Raw genomic sequence first — 15,287 nt, 5'->3', positions numbered from 1 at the left:
ACATTTTGCAGCTTATTCAAAATATTTAATCTCCATGATTGAAAGACCAAAGTAGGCCTGCGAAATCTCTAGAAATACTTCTAATCCTCGATCAAATATTCATTACAAAAGTAAATTTCAATTCTGAGGCTAAGCATCGCAACCTTATATGCTGCAATTCCAGAAATAAGAAGCATGTATTAGTTTTTATGGCATTTGGTATTTACCAAGTGACACATAGCGATCGCAATTTCTGTCGGTCTGTCGGTCCCGCTTTTGCTATTTTGGGCACTTCCAGATAAGCTAAGACGATGAAAGTTTGCAGGCGTATCAGGGACCAGACGAGATTAAATTAGAAATAGTCTCTTCCCTGATTCGACCATCTGGGGGGGGGGGGGAGTGAGCGAACAAGATAGTTGAGAAGAATTTTATTTGCCGATAAAACAAATGATTGTTCTTCTTAAGTATGGCTTGTGGTCTAGGGGTATGATTCTCGCTTAGGGTGCGAGAGGTCTCAGATTCGAAACCCAGATCACCCCTATTTTTACATGAAGAAGATCCTAAACTGGATATGCGATCAATGTAGCGATCGCTGAAAGTTGGTAGGCGTATAAGGGACCCGACCAGATTAAATTATAAATAGTCGCTTCCCCGATTCGACCATCTGGGGGGGGGGAGTGGAAGGTCGGTTAATTCGGAAAAATTAGAAAAAATGAGGTATTTTTATCTTACGAACAGGTTATCAGATCTTTAGGAAATTTATTATTTAGAAGGACCTCGTGTCTCAGAGCTCTTATTTCAACTCCCAACCGGATCCGGCGACATTGGGGGGAGTTAGAGGGGAAACCGGAGATCTTGGAAGATGCTTAGAGTGGAAAGATCGTAATGAAACTTGGTGGGAAGAAGCTCTTGGCTCTTATGACCTCGTCACAAGTGCAATATGAGCTCTTGGCTTTTCTTGTTTCTTATTTTTGGGCAAAGCAATACAGTATTAAGGCAAAGCTTCTGTATATAGTGAATTTTAAACATAACAACATTGACTGGGTCGGAAAAAAGAATAACGGTGGTCATGAGAATATACAGCCCTTTCAAGATATTGATGGAAGAATATTGCTTGAACGAAAGAAAATCTTTTAGGGAATGAGAAAAAATTATTCATTTTTAAAACTTTGAGGGGTTTCACTCTGAGGCGCAATACTTTCGTTATAAATCTACCGGTTTTTACGAATATAATATTTGTCCTAATTATATAATGTTGTAATTTTTCATTAAGACCATAAAATTCAATGATCTAAAAAAAAAGAACAATCAGAATTAACAAAGTAACAAATGGGGCTGAGATAGGTTTCCACAGCATCAGTAGTAATGACCTTTTTCGAATCATTTTCTTGACTTGCAGGAGACAGCCGCCGTTCTTAAATATGAAAAAGACTACAAGGACCCTCGAACATACCGACCGAGATCAATGCCCCACCACCACTTTGTTAAAGCATTCGAAAAATCTACATACCGAAATGAAAAATGGCTTTTGAATTTATTGCTTCAACCACCACCTAAACAATTTGCTGTAATGAAGGCAAATTCAACAACAATTATGAATGAAAAATTATAGGTGACAAAGTCTCTCCACAGGCAACATTGGATTAGCTCTTTCGTCTGAACGCTCAAACTTGGATCCATGGATCAATGGGGCCTCAAAGTACAAAATAAACACTTAAAATATTTGTTTTAGAGGAAATGCTCAATCGTTTGCCTTAGAAAAAAGCCTTACACCTTCAATGTATTACTTTTTTCACCTTTTATTTTGTATGGAAAGAGTGGTCGCAGAAAATAGGGAGGCGAGTCATTCCATTGGAAACATGAAGTTCTAGTATGCCTTTCGAGTGAACCTTCCTTTCTAGTGTAGCGCTCTAGTGGCCTATTTTGTGATACCCGATTTTAAATCTAATTTGCCTTCAAGATTGTGGTCTTCTTAATAAAAAAAACATAAGGATATAAGTTTCGAACCGATCAAGAAAATATTTTCTTGGCCTTTCACCACCCCAGTTTTAGAGCAAATCAATTTTTATTTATTCCTCTTTTACATTACCATCCCTTGTGTCCAGACACTTAGCGATACAAGTTTATACCTGACGAGAAAAAATATTTATAGTCTTGTTTAGGAGGGGCTATAAAACTGTCTGTTAATTAGATTCCTCTTTGCCAAGGAACTTACGACTCTAAATTTTACACTGACCAAGAATAAAACAAATTTTTGACCTGTTTCTGAACCCCCATCCCCTCCCCCACAAAAAGATCAATCGTTTAAGCCATGAGTGCGATCCCTGAAAGTTTAGAGCCAATCAGATACCCAGCATAGATAATGCTTCCTTTTCTTTGTAAAACCTATATGTAAATAATTGGTATTAGCATTAGTTAGGGCCCTTGCTCGAGGGCCTATGGGGGCCATGCCATACCTGGAGATACATTTATTGAAATTTTCAACTATTTTTTATAAATAGCTATCGTAAATTTTTGATCGGATACTTGATGGGTCACATAGGAGGGAGGGGAGGGGGTAGAAAAAAGTCACATGATGGGAGGTGTTTTACCGTCAGTCATTTACGACTCTTGAAAAGATCACTAGGACTTCCAATTTCCAATCAAATGAGGTTGCAACAAACAGAATTAAGTCTACTGTCCCGTCCTTTTCCTAAACCTTATAGAAGTTACTTCGTCATCTGAACTTAACTGAAAACCAAATATATTAGGCGGCACAATTTCCGATCAAGTGAAGAACGCCAAAGTTTGTATGACTATCCCTTCCAGATTTAGTGGCTAGTGAGAAAGAAAAGTGACTGAATTATGCATTGAATGCGAGAGGCTTTTTACTTAGGTAGCGCTAGTGCACTGCCTCTGATACATCAATCGGTAAATTGCTAGCTTCAAAAAGTTTTTTTTTCCCAAAAACACTAAAACACAATTCGACAAACAACAAAATGAGACATTTCCTATTTTAAGAGTGTGCTACACTTTTAGAATAATGAATACTGTGTCATTGATGAAATATCAATAATGCAATAATAAAACATTACGAATAATAGCTTTGGCGCCAAAAAATGCAGCTTTTGACAAATATTGAAACTACTGCCCAGGGATAATTCAGCTAAAGGGGTGGCAAGCTTTCTAAATGTTCGATGAAGTTTATTGAAGCGTTTACTCATCTTTTTTTATGAAAAAGCACCGAGTACATAACAAGAATTTTTGATTCTGTTTATATATCTATATATATAAAAATAAGTTGTCTGTGTGTGGATCTGTGGATCAGGTGACGTCATGTTTGTCCGCATATGACGTTTGAATTATTTCACACTAATACAAAAGAAGAAAAAAACTAAAAAAGGTAAAAACTACAAAAAAAAACTAAAAAGAAAAAAAAACTAAAAAAGCTAAAAAACTAAAAAAAACTAAAAAAAGGTAAAAATCTAATAACTAAAAAAAACTGAAAAAAATAAAAAAAAGGCAAAAACTACAAAAAAAAATAAAAACTAATAAAAAAACTAAAAAAGCTAAAAAACTAAAAAAACTAAAAAAAACTAAAAAAAGGTAAAAAACTAAAAAGAACTAAAAACTAAAAAAGAAAAAAACTAAAAAAAAGGAAAAAACTGAAAAATAAAAGAGAAAAAGAAAACTAAAAAAATATGAATAAATATATATAAAAATAAGTTGTTTGTGGGTTATGTCTGTCTGTCTGTCTGTCGAGTGACGTCGTGTTTGTCCGCATATGACGTCTGAATTATTTCACACTAATACAAAAGAAGAAAAAAAACTAAAAAAGGTAAAAACTACAAAAAAAAACTAAAAAGAAAAAAACTAAAAAAGCTAAAAAACTAAAAAAAACTAAAAAAAGGTAAAAAACTAAAAACTAAAAAAAACTGAAAAAACTAAAAAAAGGCAAAAACTAAAAAAAACTAAAAACTAATAAAAAAACTAAAAAAGCTAAAAAACTAAGAAAACTAAAAAAACTAAAAAAAGGTAAAAAACAAAAAAAAACTAAAAACTAAAAAAGAAAAAACTAAAAAAAAGGAAAAAACTGAAAAATAAGAGAATAAGAAAACTAAAAAAATATTAATAAATATAAAAAAAAAAATCTAAAAATCTAAATAAACTAAAAAAGAAAAAAAGAAAAAAGGAAAAAAATAAAGGAGAAAAACAAAACTAAAAAACGAATGTATATACAGACCGGGACACCGGGATACAAATGACGACCGGGACACAGGGAATATAAATGACGACCGGGACACAGGGACACAACTACAATGGGGACGCCGGGGGGCACAGGGGGATATAAATGACGACCGGGACACCGGGACACAAGGAATATAAATGACGCCCGGGACACTCAAAGAGAAATCACAGACTGGAACGCCGGGACACAAATGACGACCGGGACACAGGGAATATAAATGACGACCGGGACACAGGGACATAACTACAAAGGGGACGCCGGGGTGCACAGGGGGATATATAAATGACGATGGCGACTCAGGGAATGGTCGATTAGCAATCACCATCAACAAAGCTCAAGGGCAATCATTAGAATCATGAGGTATAGATCTGAATACGGATTGTTTTCCCATGGACCATTATATGTTGCATGTTCAAGAGTCGGTAAACCTGACAATCTATTTATATGCACAGACAATGGGACAGCAAAGAATGTTGTATATTCGCAAGTTTTACGTAGTTAAAAACATATATATATATATATATATATATATATATATATATATATATATATATATATATATATATATATATATATATATATATATATATATATATATATCTATCTATCTATATTCACAGGTGGGACATAGGGACACAACTACAATGGCGCGTAACTAATATGGCGCGTAACGACTTACGCACGCGGAATATAAATGACGACCGGGACACAGGGACACAACTACAACGGGGACGCCGGGGGCACAGGCGGGATATATAAATGACGACCGGGACACAGGGATTGTTCGAATAGAAATTACAGACCGGGACACCGGGACACAAATGACGACCGGGACACCGGGACACAGGGAATATAAATGACGACCGGGACACTCAAAGAGAAATTACAAACTGGGACACCGGGACACAAATGACGACCGGGACACAGGGAATATAAATGACGATCGGGACACAGGGACACATCATTAGAATAATGAGGTATAGATCTGAATACGGATTGTTTTTCCCATGGACAATTATATGTTGCATGTTCAAGAGTCAGTAAACCTGACAATCTATTTATATGCACAGACAATGGGACAGCGAAGAATGTTGTATATTCGCATGTTTTACGTAGTTAAAAACATATATTTATATCTATCTCTATTCACAGGTGGGACACAGGGACACAACTACAATGGCGCGTAACTAATATGGCGCGTAACGACTTACGCGCGCGGGGGGGCTTGGGGGGCGCGAAGCGCCCCACCAACTAGGTGTTGGGGTGGCGCGAAGCGCCACCCCAACAGCTAGTATATATATATATATATATATATATATATATATATATATATATATATATATATATATATATATATATATATATATATATATATATATTTATATATATACGATATTTATAAATCATATTTACATTTTATAAACTACAGGAAATCAAATAAAGTTCTTTGGACTGTTTTGCTGCCTTAAATTTTAAGTTAAGCAGTTGCGGTTTAAGTTTTTAAGTTGCGGTTTAAGCAGTTTAAGTTTCTGCATTTCCTCCTCTCACTGGATACGGAAAAATTCTTTTTTGGAGGCTTTGGAATTCTTGAAGAGAATGCAGGTATCTTAATTATTCCAGCCAACTATATTCCGTTGTGGTGAAAAAATTCTTATTTTAGTTTTCTTTTTAACAACAGAATCAATATTCTATTTTTCATATAAACAAATTGAATATTTTGTAAATCAAACATATTTACAAGTATCTTAAACTTTTTTAACAGTCAAGAAAAACCTGCAATTTTTATTTTAAAAGTGTGGTTATTAGTGATAGTAATTCTAAAATAAATTTACAATTAGGTTAAGTTCTGTTGAGATTTCTATAAATGCTTGTTTAAAACATTCCTGCTTGAATAAATTCAATACATTGATAGAATTTGTTGTTTTATCGTTTTTTTTTTCTTGTTTTCTACGTATTTTGCAGTGTAGAGACTATATTAAAAAAAGTTATCTTAGTACCAAAAAAAATTAATAATGACTGGCAGAAAAAATGGGTTGGGGCTTCCTAATTACTAGGTTGCCCCCAGAGAGAAGCAGGATTGGGGGCGACAGAAACAGTTCTGATATTTTGATAGTGAGCCAAACGAAGGAGTCTAAGGATTGATTCAAATCTTCTGAGGAAATCTACGCAAGAAAATGAATGAAACAGAGATTCGAAAAACTGAATTGATATGTCATTTTATTCAATTCAAGTTCTAGATGGGTTTTGTGATAATAACGGTAATTCGTAGTTTTTTTCGGATAAAGTGGTGAAATTTTACTTTCTTTATATATAAGTTTCTAGCAATTACTTTTGCTCGAAGAGAATTCTAGTCGCAACTAATTACAGAATCGATCTTTTAAATAATCATTCATCATCTTGCATAAGAAGATGAATTTATTAGTAAAAAAATTCATTTTATTTTATAGATTGTGTTTCGTTAATTACAAAAGGAGCTAGATATAGCAATTTCCATTAAAATGGGTCCTTAAACAGCTTTCTATAATGTTTCAGTGCCCGCTGACAGTGAAGAAAGAAAAAAAGGACAAATCAGTGCAACCCATGCAGAAAAGTGATATCCTTTGTTGTTCAGGCCAGGGTAAACAGAAATTATTACGTATATGAGAGGGATTGCCCCCTCCTAAACACCTTGCTGTTCACGCTAAAGTTTTTTTTAGCACTTTTAAATAAGCTTCACATTGTTCTAATTAAATGAACCTTGTGTTTCAGGAGTCGTTCTTAAACGATTTTTAAAAAATAATGGTACAAAATAATGGTAAAAATAATGGTTTCTGGTAAAAAACGGTAAAAAAATACGGTAAGTTTCATATATAGGATTATCGACCATGGAAATTCCAATGGTGTACTTTTTACTTCGATCCGAGTTGTTTTCAAAACAATTAATTTTCGGTTACTACTGGTCAAGGTTCGTCTTTTACTAGATTGCAGCTACCGCTGTGACCACGATGGCAGCAGAAAGGAGCCGATACAGACGTATCACACATTTTAGAGGATGTTGAAAAAATATTAAAAAACTCACTTCAAGCATTGATATAAAGACGAAAGTTCTGCTAAAAGTTCGGCTGAGCTACGAGTTGTGGAGCAAATTTCATGGGCCTTCTCAATAGCCATCAATGTACTTTTCACTTCATCTCTATTCACTGACTTCTTTTGACCTTTTATCCCAGTTTCGACAACGCTCGAGGCATATGCTAATAAGTAAATGTACTTTGGTTTATGTTCAACATTTATTTTCACCCCAGGTTTGAATAAGACGTCGTTGAGAAGCTCTAAAAATTAAATGATTGAAAACTAATAGCAAAACCAAATTAGCTGGAAGATGGAAACAAAGAAATTAGCTGGAAACAAAGAAAAAACAAGATGAATATGTGGGGTGCAAAGATTCAGTGTAACAAACTTTACATTTCGCTAAGTACTGCCATCTACACTTCTTCCTTCTTCACTATCTTCGTTATTATCTTTTCCTATCAGCAAACATAATCATAGCATAATAAATATAAAATAAATATACCAAAAGGATGATCACAAGAAATAATGTGTGTAGTTTTCACTAATAATTTTAAAATCACAAATTTCTTAAACTCTTAAACTTAAATTTCTTAAACTGTGGTAGTTACTATGTTGGCAGAACTCATAAGAATCTAGAAAAATGCCTGCACCAGCATAAAGAAGACATAAACAAATCATTAATTTCTAATAGTTCTAATAACTCCTTTGATTCTACTTTAGGTAGCCATATTTTTGATAACCTCAGCCACGCAATACTTTTCGAAATATCTTTTCTCGTTAGTGAATGAATTTAATTATCTCACATCACTTTATTTATCAGTCCTTGTTAAACTTCATTGAAGTAATGATGCTAGGGCTGTTTTAAAAGTTCTTAACGATATTTTTAGTTTTAAAATTTGCATTTTAATGTAAGTTATCTATATATATATATATATATATATATATATATATATATATATATATATATATATATATATATATATATATATATATATATATATGCTGGTGTTGTGCTGAGGACGGCCCTTGGACATAGGGCCGAAATATTCACTGAATTGAATTCCACTGTCTTGAAAATTTTTTCCCTATTGTTCCAAATGTATTTATTTTTTATGGAAAGGCAGTGTGGTCTTCGTCGCTATTTACGAATCATTTAGTGACAGGGTCATTCTAAGCATTCTAAGAATAGAGTTAAAAATTCGAAACTTGATTGCAAAACAAAACTTTGTATTGACAGTTTGAAACTGTTACTATTTAGATTTTCTGTTTTAAGATAATGTTCAAAAGTCAAATAATAAGTAAAAACAGATTGCTAGAAGTAAATATTATTAACAAAAAGAGGTTTTGTTGGAAGTGTTCGATGATTTTTGCTACACAACATTATATGTTCATCGTTCATTTTCAGGTGGTAGCAGAGCTTTTAAGCTACGTTGTCGTTTATCACGAAAAATTGCCACGTAAAAAATACCGTGATTAAAAATAGAAGTGCGGAGATTGACGCCGGCAAGTTCTAAAGTTTGCCCTTGCGATTTATGTTTCGTCAGCACAAGTGCCAGTCGAAGCAGAAATTGATGTCGCTGAACTATACCTCCAAGCTGATCTTTACTGCATTCGTGCTTAAGTCTAGAAACATGAACTTCTTTTACACAAGTGAAGGGGTAAAGCGATTTTTTTTTTTAGGCTCCTCAAAAGTGTTTAGACAGTAAATCTTGCGTTTGTTCTCCAGCACCTTGGCTTCATTAACAATTTGACTACCGTAGTAACTTTTAATTTTTTTGTGTCTTCTTTCAGTATTTATTAACTATTTTCTTTAATTCAAAGTAGGTTGACAAAATAAATACCGTACTCTCTGTAGATCTTTTTCTTCTGTGACCGAAAAATTAATACTTGGACTCTCTCGATCAAATGGAAATGTTTTTAAAAACAGATAGTAAAAAAGTTTTCCATTTGCCAAAAACTTCTTTTTGCTTTTCTTTTTTCCTGTTGTAATTAAACTGCTTTTGCCTTGTAATGTTCGACGTCATTCAGCATGACGTCATTTAAAGAAGTCTTGTAAATAACACAAGCCAATTTTATGGGTATTTTTTTATGAGTGATATTCTTTGAAACTTCCAAAAGAGACATATTACAAAACCACAGCAGTTGCGTTAAGTTGAGCAGCTTTTAACTGAACTTTAGCATTGATTTCTGAGAAATGAGCATAAGCACCTTCTGCATATTGTTTCTTATTTATATAAGCGTAACCTGTTTGGTCTCTAGTTGTTCCTGATATTCTTAACCAGACATTGACATTTATCAAAGCTAAATGTGTTAATTCGTTTAATTGTTTCATTAGTTGCAGCCGATATGAAAATTTCCATGTGCTTTATTGTGTATCTCGTGTGCATAAATTTGGTTTTCAATAAATAAACTCTGAAAACATTTGTAACTAACTTGCACAAACTACACCTATTGTGTTAAGCAGCATTTTTTGTTATGACGTAAATCGGTAGAGAAGCGTCTATTTCACTAACACATCTTCAACTTTATATATTTAACTTGCTGTTGGGGTGGCGCTTTGCGCCACCCCAACACCTAGTTGGTGGGGGCGCTTCGCAACCAAACCCCATCATTGGAATCATGGGAATGCTAGGAATAAGAACAGCCTCACCCTCATAAGGCCCTGTCAAGATTGTGGCATCTATTAGGTTTTCCATTGTTTTTTTTTTACGGCAAGTCGCGTGCCATTGCAAAGCTTTGGTGGGTTGATATTTCTTAAAAGTATTATTGGTACCCCTATTTTTAGTTGTAGCAGGTGTGGTGGACACCCTGAAGGATCTATGGAATTTAAAAATTCAGATCGATAATTAACCGCTTCATTTGGTTCCGAAATACAAATTAACTGCGTAAAACTTGCGAATATACAACATTCTTCGCTGTCCAATTCTCGCTGCATATAAATAGATTGTCAGGTTTACCGACCCTCGAACATGCAACGTACAATTGTCCATGGGAAAAACAATCAGTATTAAGATCAATACCACATTTTTCTAATGATTGACCTTGAGCTTTGTTAATGGTGATTGCAAATGCTAATCGAATTGGGAATTGCAATCTTTTAAATTGAAAAGGCAGATCTGTTGGAATCATGGGAATGCGAGGAATAAGAACAGCCTCACCCTCAAAAGGCCCTGTCAGGATTGTGGCCTCTATTAGGTTTTCCATTGTTTTTTTTACGGCAAGTCTAGTGCCATTGCAAAGCTTTGGTGGGTTTATATTTCTTAAAAGTATTATTGGTACGCCTATTTTTAGTTGTAGCACGTGTGGTGGAAACCCTGAAAGATCTATGGAATTTAAAAATTCAGATGGATAATTAACCGCTTCATTTGGTTCCAAAACTGTGTCGACTGACTTGTAAAGGACTGCCTGGTCTTGAATCTTGGTCAAAACAATATTGTTGATTTCGTGGACGTCTATATTTTTGGGTGCGAGAATCGCTCTTTCACTTAGCCATTTATTATTTTTATAATTTTTTAGAATATTCGGAAATACTTTTTCAATCAATTCATTTTTGGACGTCACTAAATTACAGAAATCAGCAGGTAGTTGTATACGTCCTGAAATTGAGTCTACTGGGAGCTTTCCGTTTCCCATTGCCAGCAATTGATCTGAAAATGTTTGACCAGAGTCATCGTTTTGCAATCGGACACGCATATTTGTAGTTAATTTTAATGTTTTTACGTGTGCCCATAAATTAGAATTTTTCAGGCAAGCATTCATTTCGTCTGCAGGAGTTGATCTAGGTATTATAGGTAATGTTTGCCTGAAATCTCCCGCAAGCAATATTAAGGTGCTGCCAAAGGGTTTCGACTTCCCTCGCAAATCTTTCAAGCATTGATCCAGAGCCTCGAGCGATTTTATGTGTGCCATTGTGCACTCATCCCAAATAATAAGTTTGCATTGCTGCAATACTTTACCCATCCCAGATGATTTGGAAATATTGCACGTGGGAGTTTCTGTAGAATGCAAGTTCAGAGGCAATTTCAAAGCGGAATGAGCAGTTCTTCCACCAGGCAGCAATGTTGCGGCTATTCCGGACGACGCAATTGCCAACGCTATATCATTTTTAGATCGAATTGATGCCGGAATCAGTTTTATCACAAACGTTTTACCAGTACCTCCTGGCGCATCCAAAAAGAAAATTTCTCCAACGTTGTTATCGACACAATGCATTATCGTATCATAAATGTCTTTTTGTTCCGACGTTAACTTGGAAATGTTATTTTGTACATACGACAATAGATCACTCGTACTGTAACTTTGTTCACGATCCAATTCTACACATCTCGAAACAGCAGCGATACGGTTAGGTGAAGGCATTCCCGAACCCTGAAGAGGTTTGTTTGCCATACTTATGCACAAATCTTCTATAACAACTAAAGTGTAGTTATAAATTTCTGATGTAAAATCAAAAGTCATGTCTGACGTCTCTAACTGTTTTCGATGAAGTATATCTTCGGACATTTTTGACTTATATTTTTCCCATAAATCTGTAGGAGCTGATGGAGAGCAAGTTGTTAAAATGATGCCAAACAATGCACGAATTTGACTTGGGGTTGACGTTTCGCACGCGTCATTGATGCAGTTATCCCAGTGTTGGTCATTCTCCAATAAATTCAGAGCTTGGCATGCACTACGGTAAGTGTCATGTATAGTACCATTTACAGTCCTCAAATACTCAAAGGATGTCGGACCGGGTACATTCACCAAAAGCAGGCGTAGAAAGAAGCATTCATGTTGATTGGGGTGAACGGTGTAGAGTCTTCCTATCGTGGTATCTTTGAAGATGGTAGGTTGGCCCTCGACTGACTTACGCTGTTTTCGACGTTCAAATACTTTATTTTTAGTATTCCACGTGTAATACGAAGGCACTTCAGTATACAGCAGTTTTTTTGCAAAAGAATCATTTTTGCAAAGCGAAAAAAAAGCTGTTAATGTTGTATCCGGTGGATTCAGGACTCTTTGTTGCACGTTGGTTTCCGTGAAATAAACACGTTGACCATTCTGTAAATGTACCGCTAAGTGAACAACAGCTGGACTACGTTCATGTATCGGAAATGAAAGAATTCGCCAAACAGCTTCATTACTGCTTATGTATCTTCTAGCCTGATATTCTACGATTTCATCGAAATCTTTGATTTCGGACTGCAAGCCAAAAACTGCCATGTCACTGCCTTTGTTGACGTATTTACATATGTATTTGATTGCCTTTACGGAATTACAGTATTCAACGTTTATGTGTGCATTAAATGTTTTTGATAATAAAGGGGAATATGGAACAACCCACTGGTTATCTACTTCGATGGTGGTACCGTTACGCTTCTTTATTATTGCTGTTTTACCGCCATCTTCAGTAGATCTTCTTCTATATTGTGGGTAACCATCATTGCCAGTAATTGTTTTGGGTACTAAAAGTCGAGGATATTGCTTTGTCCACCTTCCTTTGGCCATGCATGGTGAATTTTCGTTCAGTGCACCGCAAGGTCCATGTATCATATTTTTTACAATAATATCATGTAACCCCTTATCGACATTTTTATCAGGTATTTCAGCGGAAATCACATCATCAATTTCGTTTGAAGTAATTTTTTTATGTAGCCAGATTAGTATATGTGCGTGTGGCAAACCTCGTTTTTGCCATTCCACTGAGTACATCCAGCATCGGCTTGACCCAAACACTTCATGTTTTACAAGGTAGTTTATCAGTGATTTCAACTTTTGCCGGAAGACACGTGCCGTAATGTCATGCCTATGAACCGCCGATTGTCCTTGAAGTAAAAGCTGCAGTATCTCGTCCCAAGATTGATTACATGTAAATGTAATAAATAAATCTGGACGACCATAGAGACGAACATACGCAATAGCATCTTGAGCATATTCATGCATATGACGGGGACTGCCAGCATATGACGAAGGTAAAATTGTTAATCTTCCAACGTTTGTGGTATTACCGTCATTTATAACTGCATCTCGCAAATGAATGTATTGTTCAGAGCGGAGCTTGGTCTGATTCAGGCGGATATATAGCAAACGTTCTGATTCAATTTTAGCATACATATCCACGACAAATTGGTGAAACAATTCACGGCATTTTAAAATATAATTTTCTTCATCCTGCCGAATCATTAGTCTATAGGAATAATAATGCATTGCACTGCATTTCTTATTCATTTCTTTGTTAGTGGCTGGATTCATCAATTTAATATTAAAGTGATAGCCGTCGGCTCCATCCCAAAAAATGATAGGATATTGTAGGGCATCGTAGCATCGATGAGTTTCAGCAATTCTTAACAACTGAGTGTTTCGCTTATGTAGAATAATATCTCGAGGTAAAAACTGATCACCGACCATAACGATTGCCACTTCGTCGATAGTCGGAGCATTGTATCTACGCACATGTTGGCCAGGAGGCGTTTTGTCAACGGAAATAACAATTTTATGAGTATCAGTAGGCATCAAATCGATGGCTGTTTTGAACAGACGCACTAACTTATTATTTTCGTGGAAAAGATGTTGCAATTGGGAAACGATTGTCCTTTCAACGTTGGGAGAAATTTCGCAACGTGCATTCAATTCAGAATTTCTATCACTGATGAAGTACAATTGTAAAAATTTATGATTTTCGCCTGAGAATGGTAGAAGGGACCCTGCTTTATGATAAATTTGCCCTTTTACTTTGAAAGTAGACATAAATTGATCTGGATTTTCGATTTGGGCTCCAAATGACGTCATTTGGAAACATGAGTTGAATTGTCTGATTTTGACAAAAAACGCTTAGATTCTGACGTATTTCCAGTAAGGAAAGTCTTCAATGGCTCTGGTGGTGCAGCCAATAGAGGAAGTTTAACTTTTCCTGAGGCGCAACACATTCCCATTGTTTCACCATTGAATTTCAAGGCCTTGCAATAGGGACAAATTTTAGACATTGTCCCGATTTGAACACATCTACTCAAGCTATAATCATCGACTGGGTTGTACCTGAATGCCAGGCGATAACTTTCAGATTGCTCTGATTCCTCGGCACGCTTTCTTTTCTTACTTTCTCTATCAGCCCCAAGCCTGTTTCCCTGCTGTTCTTTTGATTCCTCGGCACGCCTTCTTTTTTTACTTTCTCTTTCAGAAGCAAGTCTGGTTTCGCGTTGCTCTGGTAGTTCCTCGACACGCCTTCGTTGACGTAAATTGCACATTCTTAATCTGGCCATTTCTCTTTGAACCGCAAGCCTGGTTTTGCTTTTTGGTAACATTCTACCTTTTTCAATGTTTTTCAATTTTTCAGTGTTCATTCTAACATTGATGTTAGGAAAAAATTTTACGTACCAAGCATGCAAACACTCGACAATTTATAATAAAACTCAAAATTATAAATATCTGTTATAAGGTTTTCGAATTACTTTAATCTATTGTCAAAATATATAGAAATATTTATGCAATTACCAGTTTCTACATTTTTAGTTTCAGTTTGCTTTTCAGTTTAGTTTCATTTTTATATATATTTAAGATATAATCTGGCGTAACGGACAGACAACTTATTTTTATATATATAGAAGATAGATTTTTATATATATAGATACAGTTTCTTCTTTAGTTTTTTTTCTTTTTTAGTTTTTTCTTTTTTTAGTTTCTTCTTTTTATTGATTTGTTTTCTTCAATTTCTCAATGTTCATTCTAACATTGACACTTGGAAAAATCTTTACGTGCCAAGCATGCTAAAGCTCCAACAATTTAAATTAAACCTCAAATTTGGGGTATCTGTTTTAAGGTTTTCGAATTACTTTAATCTATTGTCAAAATATATTGAAATATTTGTGCAATTCCCAGTTTTTTTTTTTTAGTTTTTTCTTTTTTTTAGTTTTTAGCTTTTTTAGTTTTTTTTTAGTTTTTTATCTTTTTGATTTTTTTACGTTTTTTCTTTTTAGGTTTTTTCTTTTTTTAATTTTTTTAATTTTTAATTTTTTTTTTTTAGTTTTTTCTCTTAGTTTTTTTTTTAGTTTTT

At 34.8% G+C, this 15,287-nt stretch overlaps 1 protein-coding gene across 2 annotated transcripts in view; it reads right to left on the bottom strand.

Moving 5' to 3' along the window:
• LOC136034731 (negative elongation factor D-like) overlaps positions 1–15,287 on the bottom strand; it is an 83,867-nt gene that overhangs the window by 6,983 nt on the left and 61,597 nt on the right. For both annotated transcript variants that reach the window (XM_065716099.1, XM_065716100.1), the window contains one exon: positions 7,266–7,515. In XM_065716099.1, the coding sequence (XP_065572171.1) occupies positions 7,266–7,515 (250 nt within the window). The remainder of the gene's footprint in view (positions 1–7,265; positions 7,516–15,287) is intronic.

The sequence above is a fragment of the Artemia franciscana genome, chromosome 13, assembly GCF_032884065.1.
Source record: "Artemia franciscana chromosome 13, ASM3288406v1, whole genome shotgun sequence".
Classification (NCBI taxonomy): domain Eukaryota; kingdom Metazoa; phylum Arthropoda; class Branchiopoda; order Anostraca; family Artemiidae; genus Artemia; species Artemia franciscana.
Note: the sequence above shows the minus strand (reverse complement) of the source record. Positions and strands in the feature narration are given on the sequence as shown.